The sequence below is a fragment of the Salvelinus alpinus genome, chromosome 12 (assembly GCF_045679555.1).
Source record: "Salvelinus alpinus chromosome 12, SLU_Salpinus.1, whole genome shotgun sequence".
Classification (NCBI taxonomy): Eukaryota; Metazoa; Chordata; class Actinopteri; order Salmoniformes; family Salmonidae; genus Salvelinus; species Salvelinus alpinus.
In genome coordinates, this window is record NC_092097.1 from 4375704 (window position 1) to 4399449 (window position 23746).

The 23746-nt window shown below is 47.0% G+C and overlaps 1 protein-coding gene across 2 annotated transcripts in view; it reads left to right on the forward strand.

Annotated features, from left to right (window-relative positions):
• LOC139535376 (rho GTPase-activating protein 15-like) overlaps nucleotides 1-23746 on the forward strand; it is a 70740-nt gene that overhangs the window by 14227 nt on the left and 32767 nt on the right. For both annotated transcript variants that reach the window (XM_071334727.1, XM_071334726.1), the window contains exons 2-5: nucleotides 449-882; nucleotides 2467-2653; nucleotides 2824-3048; nucleotides 6004-6167. In XM_071334727.1, coding sequence (XP_071190828.1) covers nucleotides 589-882; nucleotides 2467-2653; nucleotides 2824-3048; nucleotides 6004-6167 — 870 coding nt within the window. In that variant the 5' untranslated portion in view covers nucleotides 449-588. The remainder of the gene's footprint in view (nucleotides 1-448; nucleotides 883-2466; nucleotides 2654-2823; nucleotides 3049-6003; nucleotides 6168-23746) is intronic.

Below are 23746 nucleotides of genomic sequence, written 5' to 3' on the forward strand. Positions count from 1 at the left end.
GGCAATGCCCTCTTTTTAGAATACAAATGCTTTGTAACGTAATTACTACTTACTGTTTATTTTATGCGATGAAATGGTGTGGATCCGTAACGTTTGTTTGCCGGTTAGTACACAGCTTTGTTGTGTATTAAGGCCTTGTATAGGGGTGGCAGGTAGCCTAGCGGTTAAAAGCATTGGGCCAATAACCGAACGATCGCTGGTTTGAATCCCAGAGCAGACTAGGTGAAAAATCTGTCGATATGCCTTTGAGCAACACACTTAACCCTAATTTCTCATGTAAGTCGCTCTGGAGAAGAGCGTCTGCTAAATGACTAACATGTAAATGTATTGAGATCTGAGCTTAATATAGGGGTCTGAGATTATGATATTAAATGGTGTGGATATGTGATGCATGCCATATTTTGTCCATATTTACATTTAACCCAGTTCTGTTCTGTTTGTGTTTCAGAGCATGGCGCTGGCCTGGCAACAGTCACCGCCGTTACCCCGTGCCAGTGTCACCTGTGACCCCACCCTCGCCACCCTTCCCCTTGTCCCCAACACCCCCCACTGAGCCCCAGTCTAACCAGCCAGGAACATCCATCCACCATGCTGTCAGGCAGCTGGCGCCGTTCCCCAATAGCCTCACCCACCAAGCCCTCAGTCTCCACCAGAGGGAGTATTACCAGTGTGAGCAGTGTGTCCAGCAGGGAGAGCCGTGCCAGTGTGAGCAGCAGTGTTAGCAGTGTGAGTGTGCCTACTGTGTGTGGCGTCCCCAGTGGCACGGTGGTGTTGGAGGCTCAGTATGACTACCAGTACCGCGGGGCAGATGGACGACAGGTCTGCATCCGAGAAGGGGAGCGGTTTATTCTGCTCAGGAAGACGAACACTGACTGGTGGCAGGTAAGAAGCAGATTAAACAGCATGATCTTTACACAAGTGCACCTTGTGCTGGGGACAATAAAAGGCCCCTCGAAAATGTGCAGTTTTGTCACACAACAGAATACCACAGATACCTCTAGTTTTGAATGTGCTTGCAATTGGCATGCTGACTGAAGGAATGTCCACCAGAGCTGTTGCCAGAGAATTTAATGTTAATTTCTCTACCATAAGCCGCCTCCAATGTAATTTGAGAGAATTTGGAAATACGCCCAACCGGCCTCACAACTGCAGACCATGTGTAACTACGCCAGCCCAGGACCTCCACATCCGGCTTCTTCACCTGTGGGATCGTCTGAGACCAGCCACCCGGATAGCTGATGAAACTGTTGGTTTGCACAACCAAAGAATTTCTGCACATACTGTCAGAAACCATCTCAGGGAAGCTCATCTGCAAGCTCGTTGTCCTCACCAGGGTCTTGACCTGACTGCAGTTCGACGTCGTAACCAACTTCAATGGACAAATGCTCACCTTCGATGGCCACTGGCACGCTGGAGAAGTGTGCTCTTCATGGATGAATCCCGGTTTCAACTGAACCGGGCAGATGGCGTCGTATGGGCAAGCGGTTTGCTGATGTCAACGTTGTGAACAGAGTGCCCCATGGTGGCGGTGGGGTTATGGTATAGGCAGGCATAAATCAAATCAAATCCAAGTTTATTTGTCACGTGCGCCGAATACAACACCTTACAGTGAAATGCTTACTTACACTAACCAATAGTGCAAAAAAGGTATTAGGTGAACAATAGGTAAATAAAGAAATAAAACAACAGTAAAAAGAGGCTGTATACAGTAGCGAGGCTATAAAAGTAGCGAGGCTACAAACAGACACCTGTTAGTCAGGCTGATTGAGGTAGTATGTACATGTAGATATGGTTAAAGTGACTATGCATATATGATGAACAGAGAGTAGCAGTAGCGTAAAAGAGGGGTTGGGGGGTTACGGACAACGAACACAATTGCATTTTATCGATGTCAATCTGAATGCACAGAGATATCGAGACGAGATCCTGAGGCCCATTGTCGTGCCATTCATCCGCCGCCATCACCTCATGTTTCAACATGATAATGCACTGCCTCATGTCGCAAGGATCTGGAAGCTGAAAATGTCACAGTTCTTCCATGGCCTGCATACTCACCAGACATGTCACCCATTGAGCATGTTTGGGATGCTCTGGATCTATGTGTACGACAGCGTGTTCCAGTTCCCGCCAATATCCAGTGACTTCACACAGTCATTGAAAAGGAGTGAGACAACATTCCACAGGCCACAATCAACAGCCTGATCAACACTATGTGAAGGAGATGTGTCATGCTGCTTGAGGCAAATGGCGGTCACACCAGATACTGACTGGTTTTCTGATCCACGCCACTACTTTTTTAAAGGTGTCTGTGACTAATAGATGCATACCTGTGAAATCCATAGATTAGGGCATAATTTATTTATTTCAATTGACTGATTTCCTTATGAACTGTAACTCAGTAAAATCTTTGAAATTGTTGCATTTTGAGTTTATATTTTTGTTCAGTGTATATATTTTGATTACCAGGTTCGGAGGATTGGGGCAGCCAGTAAAGCCAAACCCCTGTATGTCCCGGCTACGTATGTGGTGGAGGTGCCCATCACTCCTCTGTCGTCAGTACGACAACATGTCAACAACAATATGTCAAACCACAGCAACATGAGACTCCTGACCCGGTCATCTCTCTCTCCCTGCTCTAACAACCAGTACTCAGGTACGGGGGTGTGGGGTGAGTGCGGGGAGGGGGTGGAATGGGGTGTGGTTGTGTGTGTGTTTTGTGTGTCATACGGTCAATTAATCTCCATGGTCCCTTAGCTAATACGAACATGTAATAAACACACACATTTCGTTCACTCTTCTCCCTCTCCTCTCCTTCCACAACAGTGCCCAAAACCTTCTGTCGTTCCATGGAGGACATCAACTCTCACAGTGCCTTCAGAGGAGTCAACTGTCACAGCCCTACCCCAGGTCTGGGAGGAGGAGGGGGCCACTTCCCAACCATGCCCCTCGCTGCGCTCCCCTCCAACACCACTACCTATTCCACCGGACAACTGATGGTCCCTGGGGGCCCCCAGACCCCCATGGACCACTCGGCCCCCATCCCCCGAAGTAAGATTTTTCTTGATAATTAAAGTACATACAAGCCTGGCTTTGACTTCATGGTCAAAATGCTTCAGCTTTTAATAAATAATAGCACAATTAATTGGAATAAACTGTTGTGGCCTTTTATGGGTGGCGCTATCGCCTTTTCTTTTTTGAACTACATAGAAGGCTACTCCAAATACATTGCATTTGGAAAGTATTCAGACCCCTTGACTTTTTCCACATTTTGTTATGTTACAGCTTTATTCTAAAATGGTTAAATTGTTTCCCCCCTCATCAATCTATACACAATAACCCATAATGACAAAGCAAAAACTGATTTTTCGAGATTTTGGCAAATGTATTAAAAATACAAACCTGAAATATCACATTTCCATAATGTGATATGTCACGAGAATCGGATGGGAGCACAGGGCTTCCTTCAGGTGCCTGAATGCCGCTTCGGCCTCATCCGGACACTTCACTGTTTTTCGGAGGCGGGCCCTGGTCAGATTGGTAAGGGGGGAGGCTATAACCGCAAAGTTGGGGATTAAAACTAGCACCTGTAGATCTTGGAATGGGCACGCTGGGCCTTCTCCAAATGTTCCCTTACCACTGGCCATATGGCTGTCATCCGCTCCCTCATCCTTTTTACGTGTTACACTATGCTGCGTAAGGGGGTCGGCTGGGCTTTCCACACCTCCTTGGTGAGATCCTGTAGGTCGCGTGGTCTCCTCCCGTAGAGGAGTTCAAAAGGGGAAAACCCAGTGGAGGCTTGGGGCACTTCTCGGATCGAGATCATTAGGTGGGGTAGTACCTGGTCCCAGTTCTTCCCGTCCCACTCGATGACCTTCCGCAGCATTTGTTTGAGCGTCTTATTGAACCTTTCAACGAGCCCATCCGTCTACAGGTGAAAGAGGGAAGTCTGGATCTGCTTTATCTGTAGGAGAGCACACAACGCTTTCATTAGTCGGGACATGAACTTGGTACCTTGGTCGGTCAGGATCTCGTTCGGGATGCACACCAGGCTGAAGAGGTGGAACAGCTCCCAGGCGATTCCCTTGGAGACTGCCGCCGATAGGGGAATGGCCTCGGGATATCGGGTGGCATATTCACTATTACCAGGATGTACCGGTGTCCTCGGGCCATTATTACCAGGGGGCCCACTATGTCCACGGCGATGCGTTCAAACGGCACTCCGACGGTTGGTAGGGGAACCAGCGGGTTCCGGAAGTGTGCTTTTTGCCCTGATCCACTGCTATCACTTGGGCTGCGGCGGCTTTCAAGTTCAAATCCTCCCCTGGGTGGTCCCGAACTGTCCCCTCAGGGGGACTATTCACCAGGTAAGGTTGGTTCCGGCGCCCCGTTGGACCCCAAATCCGGGTCTGTAGACACAGGGTTGGCAACCGCTTACTTCCGGGCTGCGCAGGCTCCGGTCCGTCCCCACTCTCGTTGGTCTGGCAGCTTCTTTGTGGCGTCACGATGGTGGCCTGCCCGGTCAAATACCGCTTGGTGTCGACGTGGACACAGGAGATGGACATCTCCTCACCACGGTCGGTCAGATGGGCCGGCAGGCGGGCTTGTACGAGCGTTACCACTCTCCCGTAATCCATCAGTGTAGGTGTGGGTGTCGTGACCGTCGACGTTCACCAGGACCATGGGTGCTGGTAGTTCGCTCTGGGCCCAACAGGAGGTGACGTAGTTTATTGCGTAGCCCAGCTTGTCTCCGGGGCCCGCTGTTGGCATCGACTCCTCTTGACCTGGGCAATTCCATGCGAGGTGACCCCACGGTGGTGGGGTCGTCCTTCTGTCCCCTCCGACGGGTCTCCCCCTGGTGGCTTGTCCACGGTACACAATAATAAGTATTCAGACTCTTTACTTAGTACTTTGTTGAAGCACCTTGGCAGCGATTACAGCCTTGAGTCTTCTTGGGTATGACGCTACAAGCTTGGCATACCTATATTTGGGGAATGTCTCCCATTCTTCTCTGCAGATCCTCTCAAGCGCTGTCAGGTTGGATGGGGAGTGTCACTGCACAGCTATTTTCAGGTCTCTCTAGAGATCGGGTTCATGTCCGGGCTCTGGCTGGGCTACTCAAGGACATTCAGAGTCTTCTCCCGAAGCCACCCCTGCGTTGTCTTGGCTTTGTGCTTAGGCTCGCTGTCCTGTTGGAAGGTGAATCTTGGAAGGATCTCTCTGTACTTTGCTCCATTCATCTTTCCCTCGATCCTGACTAAACACCCAGTCACTGCCGCTAACACACATCCCCACAGCGTGACGCTTGGCATTCAGGCCAAAAAGTTCAATCTTAATTTCATCAGATCAGAGAAATGTGTTTCTCATGGTCTGAGAGTCTTTAGGTGCCTTTTGGCAAACTCCAAGTGGGCTGTCTTGTGCCTTTTACTGAGGAGTGGTTTTCGTTTGGCCACTCTACCATAAAGGCCTGATTGGTGGAGTGCTGCAGAGAAGGTTGTCCTTCTGGAATCTGTGCCTCGAAAGCAATCCTTTCTTGGAGCTCTACGGACAATTCCTTCGACCTCATGGCTTGGTTTTTGCTCTGACATGCTCTGTCAACTGTGAGACCTTATATAGACAGGTGTGTGCCTTTCCAATCACGTCCAATAAATTCAATTTACCACAGGTGGACTCCAATCAAGTTGTAGAAACATCTCAATGATGATCAATGGAAACAGGATCCACCTGAGCTAAATTTCGAGTCTCATAGCAAAGCGTCTGAAAACTTATGTAAATAAGTTTTCAAAAATGTCTAAAAACCTCTTTTTGCTTTGTCATTATGGGGTATTGTATGTAGATTGATAAAGAAATAAATAAATTTAATCAATTTTAGAATAAGGCTGTAACGTAACAAAATGTGAAAGTCAGGGGGTTTGAATTCTTTCCCGAATGCACCGTGCATGACATTAAAATGATTAAGGATAATACATAGAGCCTGAATACCCTTTTCCCACTTTGATCCTTTAGGTAAGAGCTCCAGCAACCTGCCAAACCCTTATGAGGAGATCGAGGTGAGGGAAATGGGTCTCGAGATGGGGCTCAGTGGGTGGAGCACGCCCATCGGTGGTGCTGCCAAGTCCCTCAGCCAGTGGGAAATGGCAGAGGCCGCCCGCAGACACAGCCATCTGCAGGTAAGACTGGGCCAAGTGAGCCAAGATACAGACACACACGGACAGGACACACACACACAGAGAGAGGGAACACGCAGACAAGAGGCATAGGTTTTGGCCAACACACCAAGACACACAGACAGGACAAGGATTAGACAACAGCTACTGTATGCTACTTCAGAAAGACACACGGACAGAGAGACTAGAGCTACTTCAGATACAAATGTACATCGTTTGGGAAGTGAAGTCATGACTAGTCTCATTCCATACACCTATGTGCTGTTGCCAACTCTTCTATCGTTGTCATTCCATGTATGGCTTAATGATGAGGCTATATAATAACAGCTATCCCTAATCTAGTCTCTTGTGATAGACTGTTTATACCATTGCATCGAGTAGCTGGCTATCGCACACGTGAGATTAGGTTCTGGGTGCCGACCGAAATAATCCTTCATCAGGTACTGATGATGGTTGTGGTAAAACAAACATGTTGATTTGTGATAACAAATAAACAATTTAGCTTTTTGGTTAGAGACAACATCCATTCATATGAAAACGAGAATCAGCCACTGCCAAGTTAGAGTCCAGACGGGATGGTTTTTGGATGGCGTTCAAAAAGCCACTCCGTGAGTGAACATGATTGTTGTGATTTTATGAGAGTTGACATCTAGCCCTGTATTTTTCTTGTCTCTGGATGGGCCATCTCTCTTTCTTTCCTCTCTTACTTATTATCCCTCGATCCATCTCTGCGCCTCCTTCCTCCCTCTCTCTCTCTCTCTCCCAAGGGCTTTTCTTCACTCTCTCTCTCTCTCTCTCTCTCTCTCTCTCTCTCTCTCTCTCTCTCTCTCTCTCTCTCTCTCTCTCTCTCTCTCTCTCTCTCTCTCTCTCTCTCTCTCTCTCTCTCTCTCTCTCTCTCTCTCTCTCGTCTCTAAGCTCAGTAAGCAGGATTAGAGCAACATCCATGTCACATGCTCCTATTTTCCTCAAAACACACACGTGGGAATGTTAATGTTGTCTTAATATAGGCCACAATAAAAAGTCCTGACATCTCCCAGAATTGCCCAGAAGAGGCTGGAAGCTTTTTGCAATAGCTGTCTACTAGCTCTGTGGCTCCACAACAATGTAAATCTGCCATGGTTCAAATGAGCCCTCCTGCCCCTAACTGAACACCTGCTACTGGCCATGCATGCCATACTGTACATGCACGAACACACACACACACACACACACACACACACACACACACACACACACACACACACACACACACACACACACACACACACACACACACACACACACACACACACACACACACACACACACACACACACACACACACACACACCCTTACAGAGTTACAAATGTACAAATGACCTCGACTAACCTGTACATTGACTCGGTACCGGTACCCCCTGTATATACAGTTGAAGTCGGACGTTTACATACACTTAGGTTGGAGTCGTCAAAACTAGTTTTTCAACAACTCCACAAATTTCTTGTTAACAAACTATAGTTTTGGCAAGTCGGTTAGGACATCTACTTTGTGCATGACACAAGTAATTTTTCCAGACAATTGTTTACAAACAGATTATTTCACTTATAATTCACTGTATCACAATTCCAGTGGGTCAGAAATTTACTTACACTAAGTTGACTGTGCCTTTAAACAGCTTGGAAAATTCCAGAAAATTATGTCATGGCTTTAGAAGCTTCTGATAGGCTAATTGACATGATTTGAGTCAATTGGAGGTGCACCTGCGGATGTATTTCAAGGCCTACCTTCAAACTCAGTGCCTCTTTGCTTGACATCATGGGAAAATCAAAAGAAATCAGCCAAGACCTCAGAAAAAAATTGTAGACCCCCACAAGTCTGGTCCATCCTTGGGAGCAATTTCCAAACGCCTGAAGGTACCACGTTCATCTGTACAAAAATAGTACACAAGTATAAACACCATGAGACCACGCAGCCATCATACCGCTCAGGAAGGAGAAGCGTTCTGTCTCCTGGAGATGAACGTACTTTGGTGCGAAAAGTGCAAATCAATCCCAGAACAACAGGAAAGGACCTTGTGAAGATGCTGGAGGAAACGGGTACAAAAGCATCTATATCCACAGTAAAACGAGTTCTATATCGATATAACCTGAAAGGCCACTCAGCAAGGAAGAAGCCACTGCTCCAAACCCGCCATAAAAAAGCCAGACTACGGTTTGCAACTGCACATGGGCACAAAGATTGTACTTTTTGGAGAAATGTCCTCTGGTCTGATGAAACAAAAATGGAACAGTTTGGCCATAATGACCATCGTTATGTTTGGAGGAAAAAGGGGGGGGCTTGCAAGCCGAAGAACCCCATCCCAACCGTGAAGCACTGGGGTGACTGTGGGGGTGCTTTGCTGCAGGAGGGACTGGTGCACTTCACAAAATAGATGGCATCATGAGGGAGGGAAATTATGTGGATGTATTGAAGCAATATCTCAAGACATCAGTCAGGAAGTTAAAGCTTGGTCGCAAATGGGTCTTCCAAATGGACAAGTACCCCAAGGATACTTCCAAAGTTGTGACAAAATGGCTTAAGGACAACAAAGTCAAGGTATTGGAGTGGCCATCACAAAGCCCTGACCTCAATCCCATAGAACATTTGTGGGCAGAACTGAAAAAGCGTGTGCGAGGAAGGAGGCCTACAAACCTGACTCGGTTACACCAGCTCTGTCAGCATGAATGGGACAAAATTCACCCAACTTATTATGGGAACCTTGTGGAAGGCTACCCGAAACGTTTGACCCAAATTAAACAATTTAAAGGCAATGCTACCGAATACTAATTGAGTGTATGTAAATTTCTGACCCACTGGGAATGTGATGAAAGAAATAAAAGCTGAAATAAATCATTCTCTCTACTATTATTCTGACATTTCACAGTCTTAAAATAAGGTGGTGATCCTAACTGACCTAAGACAGGGAATTTTTACTAGGATTAAATGTCAGGAATTGTGAAAACTGAGTTTAAATGTATTTGGCTAAGGTGTATGTAAACTTCCGACTTCAACTCTAGCCTCGTTATTGTTATTTTATTGTGTTACTTATTCGTTTTTACTTTAGTTTTTTTGGTAAATATTTTCTTAACTTTTTCTTGAACTACATTGTTGGTTAAGCAATTCACGGGAAGGTCTACACCTGTTGTATTCAGCACATGTGGCAAATAATGTTTGATTTGATAAACAGGTCAGGCCTATAGTGAGGGGTTAAGTCGGAGTAGGGTTGCAAAGCTACCATTCATTTACCAAAGTTACCTATAGTAATCTGTGGCATTCTATGGTACAGGTCATTTATACTTGAATAACTTTTTTTTAAAGTTTGTTTATTTTTTATATCTGTGTCCATTTTGTCCATGAGTTTCTAGTGGATAGACCATTTGGTTAAAGAAAAAAATATCCTAATTATCAGGTTTGAAGGTAAGACCCAGATGCAGACTGTGTCGGAGTAACAATGTTTATTACAGCAACAGGGCAGGCAAACGACAGGTCAAGGCAGGCAGGGGTCGATAACCAGAGTAGTGGGGGAAAGGTACAGGACGGCAAGGCTCAGGGTCAGGCAGAGTGGTCAGGCAGACGGGCTCAGAGACAGGACAGGCAAGGGTCAAAACCTGGAGGGTGAGAAAAAGAGAGACTGGGGAAAAGCAGGAGCCGAGAAAACCGCTGGTTGACTTGACCAGTAAGACTAACTGGCAACAGGGGTTAATGGGGAAGATGGACTACACCTTGAGGGGGGTGGAGACAATCACAAAGACAGCTGAAACAGATCAGGGTGTGACAGTACCCCCCCCCCCCCCCCCCCAAGGGCGCCACCAGGCATCCTACCTGTGCACATACCTGGTTGACTGGGGTGTCAGCGTTAAAAATCCGTGATGAGGCCTGGATCCAGGATGTCCCTGGCGAGAACCCAGCACCTCTCCTCCGGGCCATAACCCTCCCAGTCAACCAGATACTGGAACCCCCTGCCCCGAGGCCGAACATTCAGGACACGCCTCACCGTGTAAGCCGGTTGGCTGTCGATGGGACGGGGGACATTGTTGGGCCTGGAAACAGGAGACAAAGGGCTGTGAGACATTAACTCTGGACACATGAAAGGTGGGATGTATACGAAGGGTACGGGGCAACAGAAGACGAACAGCAGAGGGGCTAATAATTTTGCCGATGGGAAATATGCCGATAAACCGGAGGGAGAGTTTGCGGGATTCCACCCAGATGGGCAGATCCCGGGTGGATAGCCATACCTTCTGCCCGAGACGATACCGGGGAGTCGGGTCCGATGGCGATCTGCTTGCCATCGATGCCTGGAGGTGGTCTTGAGGAGGGCCGACGTCAGAGTCCATGGTGTGCCACCAAAGCGCTGTCGCACATAAGCCAGAGTCCGGCGGGAGCCCGGGTGGAAGGCCAGTCTGGAGGAGTGGGCCCACTCCAGGACCGTGGAGCGGACCACGTCAGGCACAAACATCAGGTTCTCTGGACGCCCCCGGGGTGCGGCTGGGAACGCTGTGCCTCCCGGACCTGTTTCCCTATACCCCAGCTGAGTACCGTCGCCAGGCACGAGGTGGGAAGGATGGTCTCGGGCTCCGAGGTAATAGCCGTGGGGCTATAATGGCGAGACAGTGCATCCGGCTTAACATTCTTGAAACCCTGCCGATATGAGAGGGAGAAGTTGAACCGTGTGAACAGCAGGGCCCAACTTGCTTGCCTGGAGTTGAGGCATTTCGCGGTGCGGGGATACTCCAGATTTTTGTGGTCGGACCATACGATGAACAGGTGTTCCGCCCCTTCCAGCCTGTGCCTCCATTCCTCCAACTCCATCTTCACTGCGAGAAGCTCACGATTTCCCACATTGTATTTTTTCTCTGTTGTGTTGAGGCGATGAGAGAAGGTGCAGGGATGTAGCTTCAGGTCCAGGGCAGAACGCTGGGACAGGACCGCCCCCACTCCTACATCCGACGCGTCGGCCTCCACCACAAACTGACTGGAAGGGTCAGGATGAACCATGGATGAGTGCAGTGGTGAAGCGATGTTTCACCGGTCAGCAGCAGGGGACCATGTGAACGGAACCTTGGGAGAGGTGAGTGCTGACAGGGGGGAAGCCAGGGTGCTGTAACCCCGGATGAAGTGGTGATAGAAGTCGGTGAACCCCAGTAAACGTTGCAGCTGCATCCTGGACGACGGCTGGGGCCAATCCACCACCGCTCTCACCTTCCCAGAATCCATCTGGACACTCAAAGCGGAGATGATGTACCCCAGAAAGGGGATGGTGGAGTGATGGAACTCGCACTTCTCTGCCTTAACAAACAGCTGGTTCTCCGGGAGGCATTGAAGAACCTGCCGGACGTGGAGCACATGTTCTTGGGGGAGCGGGAGAAGATGAGGATGTCATCAATGTAGAAAATACGAACCGGTTCCACATGTTGCGGAGGACATCATTTACCAGAGCCTGGAACACAGCAGTGTCATAGGTGAGGCAAAATGGCATGACCATTTTGAGTGGTAGCGGGTAACGGTTGTTCACCGTTATGTCATTGAGTCCCAGGTAGTCGATGCATGGGCGAAGGGTCTTGTCCTTTTTCTCCACAAAGAACGACCCTGCGCCGGCGGGAGAAGACGAAGTACGTATAAATCCTGCAGCTACGGAGTCCCTGATGTAGGTGTCCATAGCCTTGGTCTCCGGTCCCGACAGTGAGTACAGGTGTCCCCGGGACGGACTGGTGCTAGGGAGAAGGTCAATCCCACAGTCATATGGTTGGTGCGGCGGAAGCGAAGTGGCCCGGGCCTTGTTGAACACATGGCGGAGAGGTCCGGGGCACCTTCCGAGCCCCCAGGAAGACGTCCTGGGGCAGGTTGCACTGACTTTAGACACTGGGCGTGGCAGAACGGACTCCAGCCCATGATGTCACCGTAGACCAGTTGATGAGGGGATTGTGTCACTGGAGCCAGGAGAATCCCAATACCACGGGAATCTGAGGAGACTTGATGAGCAGGAATTGAATAATCTCGCTGTGATTCCCTGACACCCATAGGTTGATGGGAGTGGTAATGTGAGTGACCCGGCCTATAGAGCACCTGTCCAGCGCTCTAACATCCATGGGAGTGGACAGAGGCTGAGTGAGGATGTTCAGCTCGGAAGCCAGGGTAGCGTCCAAAAAGCTCTTATCTGCCCCAGAGTCAATGAGGACCCGGAGAGATTGAGACTGGATTCCCCACAGCAGAATGGCATGAAAAGGGGTGTGAGCAAGGGAAGCAGGAAAGTTCTCCCTATGGCCCACCAGAGTACTCGCTTCTACCAGTGAGCCTGACCTTTTTAAAGGACAATAGGACACAAAATGACCAAGAGTCCCGCAATACAGACAACTCTTTGTGTTGATCCTGTATTGCCATGCCGCTGGCGATAGCCCAGCTCTACCTAGTTGCATAGGCTCGGGGAAGCGGTGACTCAGCCGTCTTTGGGACTCTCGGGAAAGGTCGGGAAGCCTCGGGCTCTTTCGGTAACGGGATTGTCGGGGACTTCCGGGATAACTCTGAGGCAAGGTGGAATCCCTGGACATGTGAGGAAGTCGAATTTCCTCTCCCTCCGTCGTTCCTGTAGTTGCCCATCGATTCGGATGGTCAAAGCGATGAGGGAATCGAGATCCGTAGGTAACTCCCAAGCAGAAAGCTCGTCCTTGACCTCCTCCGAGACGCCGTGCAGGAACATATCGAACAGTGCTTCCTTGTTCCAAGCACTCTCCGCTGCCAATGTGCGGAAATCCACCGCATAGTCGGCCACACTGCAGGAGTCCTGCTGAAGCTGGATTAGCTTCCGGGCAGCTTCTCTCCCAGAGAACGGGGCGTAAAAACCTTCTTCACCTCTCCCACGAACCCCTCCAGACTAACGCATATGGCCGGCTGTTGTTCCCATACAGCAGTAGCCCAGGTGAGAGCCCTCCCGTATATCAGTGTCATGAGAGCTATCTTGGAGCTCGAAAATGAGGGCACACTGAGCTAGAAACACCTGACAGGTGCTAAACTCTCTATTGAAGCGTTCCGGGTTGGGTAAACTGGGCTCCCGAGAAGGCGGAGTGGCCGATGAGACAGAGCTGCTAGCAGCTGGGTTACTGAGGGGCTTTGGGGTTAGCACCGTGGTAGACTGCCTCCCAGACAACCCGCGGAACTGCTCCAGCAAACTGCCCAAAGCCCGGTCATGTCGTTCAGCCAACGTTTGGTCCCCTTCCATAAGGCCACGAAGCAGTTCCTCGTACCTCCCGATGGTGGCTCCTTGGGAGGAGATGGCATCGCGCAGCTGGCCTGGGTCTGCTGGGTCAGTCATGGCCAGTTCGTACTATCAGGTTTGAGTTTGAAGGTAAGACCCAGATGCAGACTGTGTTGGAGTAACAATGTTCATTACAGCAACAGGGGATGCAAACAACAGGTCAAGGCAGTCAGGGGTCAATAACCAGAGTAGTGGGGGAAAGGTACAGGATGGCAGGCAGGCTCAGGGTCGGTTCAGGCAGAGGTCGGTAATCCAGAGGTGGAGCAAAGGTACAGGACGGCAGGCAGGCTCAGGGTCAGGGGCAGGCATCAAAACATTTACAACAAAGACATATTGACATAGTAAAATAAAAAGAAGTGTGTAAAGGATATTTCATGCTAAAACCCATCATTGTATTCAAGTTGATGGTTTATATTTAGGAAAATGTTTTATAGCTTTGTCATTTCTTTTATATAAAAAAAAAAAATCTTATTTGATTATTTTAAATATTTTACATGTGATAAGGCCACACAGAGTTTCAGAGATAAGACACCTGTGATAATCTGAAGCACCCCAAAAGGCCACTAGATGTCCTCTCATAAAATTCTCCCAAAAACCTGAAAGTTACCAAAATACTGGTAGTATACTGGTAAACTTAGAAAGATTCCAGTAATATACCCATCCTCTGCAATCCTAGGCTGGAGTCAGATTTAGGTGTTTCCTGTCAATTGAAGGTAAAACAGCAGTGACACACGTCATTGCCATGAAACCACAGTCATTTCCTTTACCCCCAGTGCACGGCAGATTAAGATACAGGAAACACACGCACACACACAAAAGGATTGTTGCAAACATGCATTTAAACATGCACTGTTCAGTGAACAATTACATTGTTTTGTACTTGAAAAAAATCTGTTTGCTGCTCATTTTGTACAAGCTGGACATCCTATTAGCTCTCTGAGATAAATAGGAATAGAAATGGTCAAGATGTCACGCAGGGGAAGGAAACTTCTTCAAATGGGAATATTTCTGGATCCACAGGCTCACTGTCTCCTCTTGGCCTTAATGAGGAGTTTGACTTGAAACCGTTTTTATAGTTTCGGTATGAAAAAAAAAAAAAAAGTTTATCCTAATTGAATATTATATGTATATTACTGTAAATATTGATCCCATTCCCTGTGTATGATCATATACACTGCTCAAAAAAATAAAGGGAACACTAAAATAACACATCCTAGATCTGAATGAATGAAATATTCTTATTAAATACTTTTTTCTTTACATAGTTGAATGTGCTGACAACAAAATCACACAAAAATGATCAATGGAAATCAAATTTATCAACCCATGGAGGTCTGGATTTGGAGTCACACTCAAAATTAAAGTGGAAAACCACACTACAGGCTGATCCAACTTTGATGTAATGTCCTTAAAACAAGTCAAAATGAGGCTCAGTAGTGTGTGTGGCCTCCACGTGCCTGTATGACCTCCCTGCAACGCCTGGGCATGCTCCTGATGAGGTGGCGGATGGTCTCCTGAGGGATCTCCTCCCAGACCTGGACTAAAGCATCCGCCAACTCCTGGACAGTCTGTGGTGCAACGTGGCATTGGTGGATGGAGCGAGACATGATGTCCCAGATGTGCTCAATTGGATTCAGGTCTGGGGAACGGGCGGGCCAGTCCATAGCATCAATGCCTTTCTCTTGCAGGAACTGCTGACACACTCCAGCCACATGAGGTCTAGCATTGTCTTGCATTAGGAGGAACCCAGGGCCAACCGCACCAGCATATGGTCTCACAAGGGGTCTGAGGATCTCATCTCGGTACCTAATGGCAGTCAGGCTACCTCTGGCGAGCACATGGAGGGCTGTGCGGCCCCCCAAAGAAATGCCACCCCACACCATGACTGACCCACCGCCAAACCGGTCATGCTGGAGGATGTTGCAGGCAGCAGAACGTTCTCCACGGCGTCTCCAGACTCTGTCACGTCTGTCACATGTGCTCAGTGTGAACCTGCTTTCATCTGTGAAGAGCACAGGGCGCCAGTGGCGAATTTGCCAATTTTGGTGTTCTCTGGCAAATGCCAAACGTCCTGCACGGTGTTGGGCTGTAAGCACAACGCCCACCTGTGGACGTCGGGCCCTCATACCACCCTCATGGAGTCTGTTTCTGACCGTTTGAGCAGACACATGCACATTTGTGGCCTGCTGGAGGTCATTTTGCAGGGCTCTGGCAGTGCTCCTCCAGCTCCTCCTTGCACAAAGGCGGAGGTAGCGGTCCTGCTGCTGGGTTGTTTCCCTCCTCCGGCCTCCTCCACGTCTCCTGATGTACTGACCTGTCTCCTGGTAGCGCCTCCATGCTCTGGACACTACGCTGACAGACACAGCAAACCTTCTTGCCACAGCTCGCATTGATGTGCCATCCTGGATGAGCTGCACTACCTGAGCCACTTGTGTGGGTTGTAGACTCCGTCTCATGCTACCACTAGAGTGAAAGCACCGCCAGCATTCAAAAGTGACCAAAACATCAGCCAGGAAGCATAGGAACTGAGAAGTGGTCTGTGGTCACCACCTGCAGAACCACTCCTTTATTGGGGGTGTCTTGCTAATTGCCTATAATTTCCACCTGTTGTCTATTCCATTTGCACAACAGCATGTGAAATTTATTGTCAATCAGTGTTGCTTCCTAAGTGGACAGTTTGATTTCACAGAAGTGTGATTGACTTGGAGTTACATTGTGTTGTTTAAGTGTTCCCTTTATTTTTTGAGCAGTGTATTTTGATACATTGAATGTTAACCTTGTGAAACTATGTTAGAAATGAAAAAATGTTACCTCCTACTTCAGGAAGTGATGTCAGTGAGTACTGCCCCTATATATAGGACCTTCCACCCCCACCTGGGATATGGATGCCTGATGAAGACCTAAGGGTCGAAACGTTCTTAATAAATATCACCTGGGAGCATGAGCAGCAGTGTGCGATGTTTTCCTTTCTGTTTTCCATTGTTTTGTAGTTGAACATGAATCCAGCCTCTCTCTTGATATTTTTAGTATTTATAGAGATGCAGTATTAGGTGCTATTACAAAACTAGTTTATTTATTACAAAACGAGTTTGTCCTCAGTGCTCAGAATGTTAGACCTCAGTGCATTCCCCTGGAGTACACTACTGACACAGCAGTCGTATGTGTCCGTGTGTGTGTGCGTGTCCGTGCGCGTGCGTGTCTTATACAGTATAATCCAGGGGTTTCCAAAATGTTTTGACCTGTGACCCTATTTTGATATTTAAAAGAAATTGTGACCCCACCATGTAAAAAAAAAAAAGAGATGTAATCAATGGCCAATGTTGACTTTTTAATTGGGGCAATGACAGTCTATTACAAACAGTGGTGTGTATTCATGGATGCCAAGGGAAGCCAGGCTTCCCCAAATATTTGACCAATAAAAAAATGATAATATAGAAAATAATTTACATTTACATTTAAGTCATTTAGCAGACGCTCTTATCCAGAGCGACTTACAAATTGGTGCATTCACCTTATGACATCCAGTGGAACAGCCACTTTACAATAGTGCATCTAAATCTTTTAAGGGGGGGGGGGGGTGAGAAGGATTACTTTATCCTATCCTAGGTATTCCTTAAAGAGGTGGGGTTTCAGGTGTCTCCGGAAGGTGGTGATTGAAAGATAATGAATCTTTCGTCTCTCTGTGTTTTCATAATTTCCCGTCAATTCGCAATTGAATGAATCCCACCGGAGAAATCACCAGAGCGAAGGAAACAGCACCCCTCTGTCTCGGTATGTGTAGCCCATGTATCTGATGCAGTCTGAACCAAAAGAGTATGACATGTTGCAGTCGTAGCGTTTGATTGATTGATGTCAGCCTTTCTTGATAAGAAAAGTATTAAAGAATTAGCCAATCAGCGTTGAGCTGAGCTCAACTGTGGGTTGTCCTAGTGCTGCAGATGGGTTTTCTGGACTTGTGGTTTTGACTTAATTCTCTGTACAGGCTAATGATTATCACGTCCGATTCTGATCTAACCATAAATTATGATGTTGTGCCACTGGCCTGAGACGATTGAAGTTCAGTATGTAGCCTAGATGTAGCCTAGACCTTTTAGGCTCATGTTAACTAGCTAGCTAACTTAGCTGGTTAATTGTTGCCAATGTGAGAAAGTTAGGCTAGAAAGTGTTTTAGCTAGGTAGCCTATGACAACAAAAACGAAAAGTGTACTGTATAACAGAGCTGTAAACCGTTTTGCCAACATGGAAGAGAGGATGGCATTGGCTTTTACTTGCGCGCACACACACCACATTAGCAACACTGTATCTTTTTGGGGGGGGTTCTTTTAAGTTTGTTTCAGTGTATTCAACTAAGCATATATAGCCTTGTTGATTTGATGATATTTAAATGCTTAAGTTGAGATGGTACTGGAATAGCAGAGGGAGTGCTCCTGTTGTCTTTGTGCTGACTTGAGTTAACTCCTTGGTTCTAAATCAGTTGTTCTTTAGTCAACTGTCTTAAACATAAACTTGCTTGACCATGTTGCAAGTCGTATAATGGTTTGTCACATGCAGTCTTTGCTTTGTGGACATCACCAGACAGAAGTCCACTTGTTAATTGCAGGCGTTATGGCAGGTTGCCTATTTGAAATGCACTGGATGAGGTAGGAGTTGATACAGGTGCCGGTATCCCAGTTGGAGGACAAGGATAAGGAGAGAGACTTGGGGTTTCGTGCAATTAAAGGGACAGTTAACCAAAAAAGTTTGAGAAATATTAGAGCCTGTTCTACAGCCACACCCAAGAGCAGTCTCTCTTCTAGTTTCGCTTTTGATCCACCTGGTTTGATCTTGACCTCACACAGATCTCATCTTGACCCTACCTCAGACGGGCCACTGGTCTGGGAAGGGTCGATGTTAGCCCGTAAGTGGTCAGCCAGGATTTCTATTCCACCAGCGCCATCGACCAACAAGACCACTGTCAGCATAGATGGCTTGGGGCAGAGAGCTGTTGCACCTCCCCATGAGGAGCACATTGGGAGTGACTGGGTCTGGTCAGGCAGAGGCACCATGGGTGGTCGTTCTGGAGGAGGGCGGCGTGCCAGAATGGCAATTGGAGGAAGGAGGTATGGTTTGCCGTCTGTCGGAACACTGAGGATCTGACCCCCCTGTCACTGGAGGATAAGGAGTTGGCTTGTACGCCATAGGAAGGGGCCTTGGAGGGAGATAACCTTTGTGGAACAAGAGCAAATCCAGCAGAGACTGATTTGGGGGGCGGCTATAGAAAACTCTCTCATTGTTTTCACACTTTTTTGTTAACTGTCCCTTTCATTGCAGGCACCTCTGAGACATAGACATGTGTAGAGATCGCTATGTATCAGTCCTCAAATGGCGCTGCCCATGTTGTACAGGCTTCCTTGATGTATAGTTTGAAAGCTCAGTACCACTGGTTCACCCTCTAACCCAAGGTAGTAGGCAGCAGCAGGGAGAATGATGGAACGTTCAGAGCCGTCATTTGGAATGGCATATGTCTCCATCGCCTCCTCGCCATGACGTAGGATGACTCTGACCACTTTTAACATCACTCGTGGTGACGGTTTGGACAGTCAAGGTAAAGGAACCCCATCTCGGCTTTGTCGGTGCTGACCAGAAGGATGATCCTGTGATCTTGCAATATGTACTCATGTAGTACTGTGAGGTGCAACTCCTTGCAGATGTTGCATGGCTTTTTTAAGGTGCATTCCTTTGGAAAGTGTTTTCGCCCACACCTCCAGCAGAGGCCTTGAACTGAGATCCAATCCCTGACCTTCTCCCTGGAGAGCTGCTTGAACTCGAGACATGAGCCTAGGAAGTGTTCTTCCCCTTCACAGTAAGGACAATAGAATTTAAACTTGTTTGTTCTGGTTTAATTTGCTGCTTACCACGAGGAGAGCTTGTTTGTAGTCACGTTCACTGGTCAGGAACTTGTTAGTCGTACCCAGGCGCAGTGGTTCTTTCCAGTTAACCTCCCTCTTGTCCTGGTAGAGAACAGAAGCTGTCTAGGAGAGTCTTCTGGTCCTTGCTTTCACCTGCAACCAGTCAGACAGGTTCTGGAGGGTATAGGGTTTTGACTACTCCATGTCCTATAATAGTTTTTAATCAACCCATCATGGCAGTTTACCCAGCAACCAGTCTACATGTGAACCACACTTGAGCTCAGCATCATGGTAACCTTCCAATGTCCGCAGCATGCGGACAGAGCGAATGGATGGAGAGAGCGAATGGATGGAGAGAGCGAATGGATGGAGAGAGCAAATTCTTGGAAGGCTGTGTCAGCTCCTACCCTCACATGTAACACATTGAGGATGTTGCCAATATCACTCTGCATAAGCTGATGGGGCTGTCCATACTTGGCATTCAGGGCATTGAGAGCTGAGGTGTATGGCCTGGTGTTGTACATGTATGAATTTGCCGTTCCTGTGCTCTTTCTGTGCTCTTGGCACTTAAAACTATTATTTCCTGAGATTGGGTTATGTAGGGGTAAAACGCATTGTTTCTCAAATGGGCTGTGGGCTGTTTCCCCCTCATGCTCTTTCACACCAAAACAGGCTCCTCTTCAGGCCTAGCTCCTGCTGGATGTGCGCTTGCTGCACTTTGCTGTGAAGACAGGGAAGGTTCCACTTGCTTGCATCTCACATATGCCGGGCCCAGCTCTGGAGGAGTCAGGCTGAGGGTTGCCATTGAGGGTGAGATCCTCATCCATGGGAACACCTACAGTATATCCGGCTCGACAGACCACTTGTTATGGCACTAAACTAAAAGACAAAGAAACTCAGGTATTTCACTTTTTTTTTTTAATTGAACCTTTGTTTAATTAGGCAAGACAGTTAAGAACAAATTCTTATTTATAATGACAGCCTACCCCGGCCAAACCCTAACCCGGACAACGACGACGCTGGGCCAATTGTGCGCCGCCCTGTGGGACTCCCAATCATGGCCAGTTGTGATACAAAACGGAGTTTAAATGTATTTGGCTAAGGTGTATGTAAACTTCCGCCTTCAACTGTATGTGTAGTTGAATTTATTCCTCCACTGTGTGACTGTTGTATTTTGTTGCCACGGCCTTATTGTATATCATGGTGGCGTATGAACGAATGGGTTATAGAGCAAACAACGCAATTATCACAACATGGGTTGTAATATGGCTTTTTTACTGGCTTGGCTTGGCTTCCTCAGTGATTTTACCCACACACCGCTACTGATTACAAATCAGTCTGAGAGTTTTTTTTGACAGTATTTCAATCTGAAGAAAGAATGGTTTGAATTGACTGAAATGCATCAGAAACGTATTGGGAAGTTCAGAAGATAATGGTGTATGATCTTCTGTGTAGAAAAGTACATTACCATTGAATATGTTATTTTAGCCCCAGTCTGAATTAGTGCCGAGCAGTGGAGATTTTAAATTAGAAAATATTTGTGAGGCAATAAAAAAATGGGATGCATGCCAGCAAAGCCACTACACAACACAACACTAAACAGTACATTAATTGCACTATAACGGTGACAAACGGTGCCCACAAACTGTTAGGGCCTACATAAAGAGAGAGTCCCAAAAGCAGTCCCAACACCTTACCACTGCTACACCTGGCTATCAGCGGAGCCTTGTCTGGCAGAGAAACAGTTAATTCAGCCTCATTTACTGCCTTTAAAAAAACATAGCTGATATGGCTGACTTGCTTAAACAAACAGGGTTTCTACTCACAATTGAGATGTACAAACTATGGCATAAGGGAACGACAAGAGGATAAGGTAATCCGTACTTTCGATTAAGACATTATTGAGCGAGCTAGGACGGACGTAGTCAATAACTATTTGTTCAACACTTTTGAAATGTACAGCAACAGAATTCCCGAACATGGACCGCTCTTACAGTGTTCTCCCTGTACACCAAGTCAGAACCGTAGGATAAATAAAGGGGGAATATAAGCAGACAATGAAAGCTCTTATAATATTCGATGATTATATTTCTCAAAAACAGGTTATAGGCTACATGTGCACCACCAAGTCAGAACAGTAGGTGAAATTTAGAGGTGAAAATAGACCAAATTATTGGGGTGAGGCACATGGGCTACTAACAGCTTACGACACATCATACACTTAGTGTTGCTTTTTAAGCTACAGTGTGAAAGTATTCACCCCCCTTGGCATTTTTCCTATTTTCTTGCCTTTACAACCTGGAATTAAAATAGATTTTTTGGGGGGGTTGTATCATTTGATTTACACAACATGCCTAACACTTTGAAGATGCAAAATATATTTTTTTGTGAAACAAACAAGAAATAAGACAAAACACCTGAAAAATTGAGCGTGCATAACTATTCACCCCTCCAAAGTCAATACTTTGTAGAGCCACTGTTTGCAACAAGTACAGGTGCAAGTCTCTTGTGATATGTCTCTGTAAGCTTGGCACATCTAGCCCCTGGGATTTTTGCCCATTCTTCAAGGCAAAACTGCTCCAGCTCCTTCAAGTTGGATGGGTTCCTGCTGGTGTACAGCAATCTTTATGTCATACCACAGATTTTCAATTGGATTGAGGTCTGGGCTTTGACTAGGCCATTCCAAGACATTTAAATATTTCCCGTTAAACCACTCGAGTGTTGCTTTAGCAGTATGCTTAGGGTCATTTTCCTGCTGGAAGGTGAACCTTTGTCTCAGTCTCAAATCTCTGGAAGACTGAAACAGGTTTCCCTGAAGAATTTACCTGTATTTAGCACCATCCATCATTCCTTCAATTCTGACCAGTTTCCCAGTCCCTGCCGATGAAAAACATCCCCACATTATGATGCTGCCGCCACCATGCTTCACTGTGGGAATGGTGTTCTCGGGGTGATGAGAGGTGGTGGGTTTGTGCCAGACATAGCGTTTTCCTTGATGGCCAAAAAGCTCAATTTTAGTCTCATCTGACCAGAGTACCTCCTTCCATATCTTTGGGGAGTCTCCCATATGCCTTTTGGCAAACACCAAATGTGTTTGCTTATTTTTTTCTTTCAGCAATGGCTTTTTTCTGGCCACTCTTCCATAAAGCTCAGCTCTGTGGAGTGTATGGCTATGGACAGATACTCCAATCTCCACTGTGGCGCTTTGCAGCTCCTTCAGGGTTATCTTTGGTCTCTTTGTTGCCTCTCTGATTAATACCCTCCGTGCCTGGTCCATGAGTTTTGGTGGGCGGCCCTCTCTTGGCAGGTTTGTTGTGGTGCCATATTTTTTAAATTTTTTAATAATGGATTTAAATGGTGCTCCGTAGGATGTTCAAAGTTTCTGATATTTTTTTTATAACCCAACCCTGCTCTGTACTTCTCCACAACTTTGTCCCTGACCTGCTTGGAGAGCTCCTTGGTCTTCATGGTGCCGCTTGCTTGGTGGTACCCCTTAGTGGTGTTGCAGATTCTGGCCCTTCAGAACAGGTGTGTATATATACTGAGATCAAATCAAATCAAATTCCTTGTGAGAGATCATGTGACACTTAGAGTGCCCACAGGTGGACTTTATATAATTAATTATGTGAAGGTAATTGGTTGCACCACATTTTATTTTGTGTATGTCCATTACATGAAATCCAAATAAAATCCATTTAAATTACAGGTTATAATGCAACAAAATAAGAAAAACGCCAATACCTTTGCAAGGCACTGTACAGTATGCATATCTCCCTGGCATATTACATCATTTATGCAGCAGCATACAATACATTTTTGGACTCACCTTGTTGTGCTGTGCTCTCTTGAACAGGAAGGTGGCGCGGCGGTCCTTCGTGGGCAAATTTTGTCATCAAACTTTGTCATCAAAGTCTGAAATTCTCTGGCGAGCATCTGCCTAGCCAAGCGCTAAAATAGAACTTGGTTGTATTTGTGACGCTCGATGCGCTGCAAGTCCTGCCTCTCCCATCTCCTCATTGGTTTTTAGGAGCATGTACCCACGTGGGCGATTGAAAGATGAACTGAGGTCCACACTCCAGCCCAGTTGGTTGTGGTAATGTACCTTAAAGTTGGTAGCCAACTGCCATGTAAAGTCCAAAAAAGAAGAAGAAGCCTGAAGGAGGGAGAGATTACTAGAAACGAACTCGGTTTACCGTTTTATCTGTGGATTAATTGTTGGGGTAGAGGACCTTGTGCATTTCAGTTAAAATAACAACCCAATGTTTATATCCCAAGACAGATCAGCTAGCATCATCAAGCTAACTAGCTAAATTGCCATAAATGTTTAATGCTTTTCGACCTGTCCCCAAATTAATATAGTTGGTTCAGAGTTTGTTTTGATATTTCAACCTGCATGTCCTGATCGTGTCTGATGTGGGGGGAC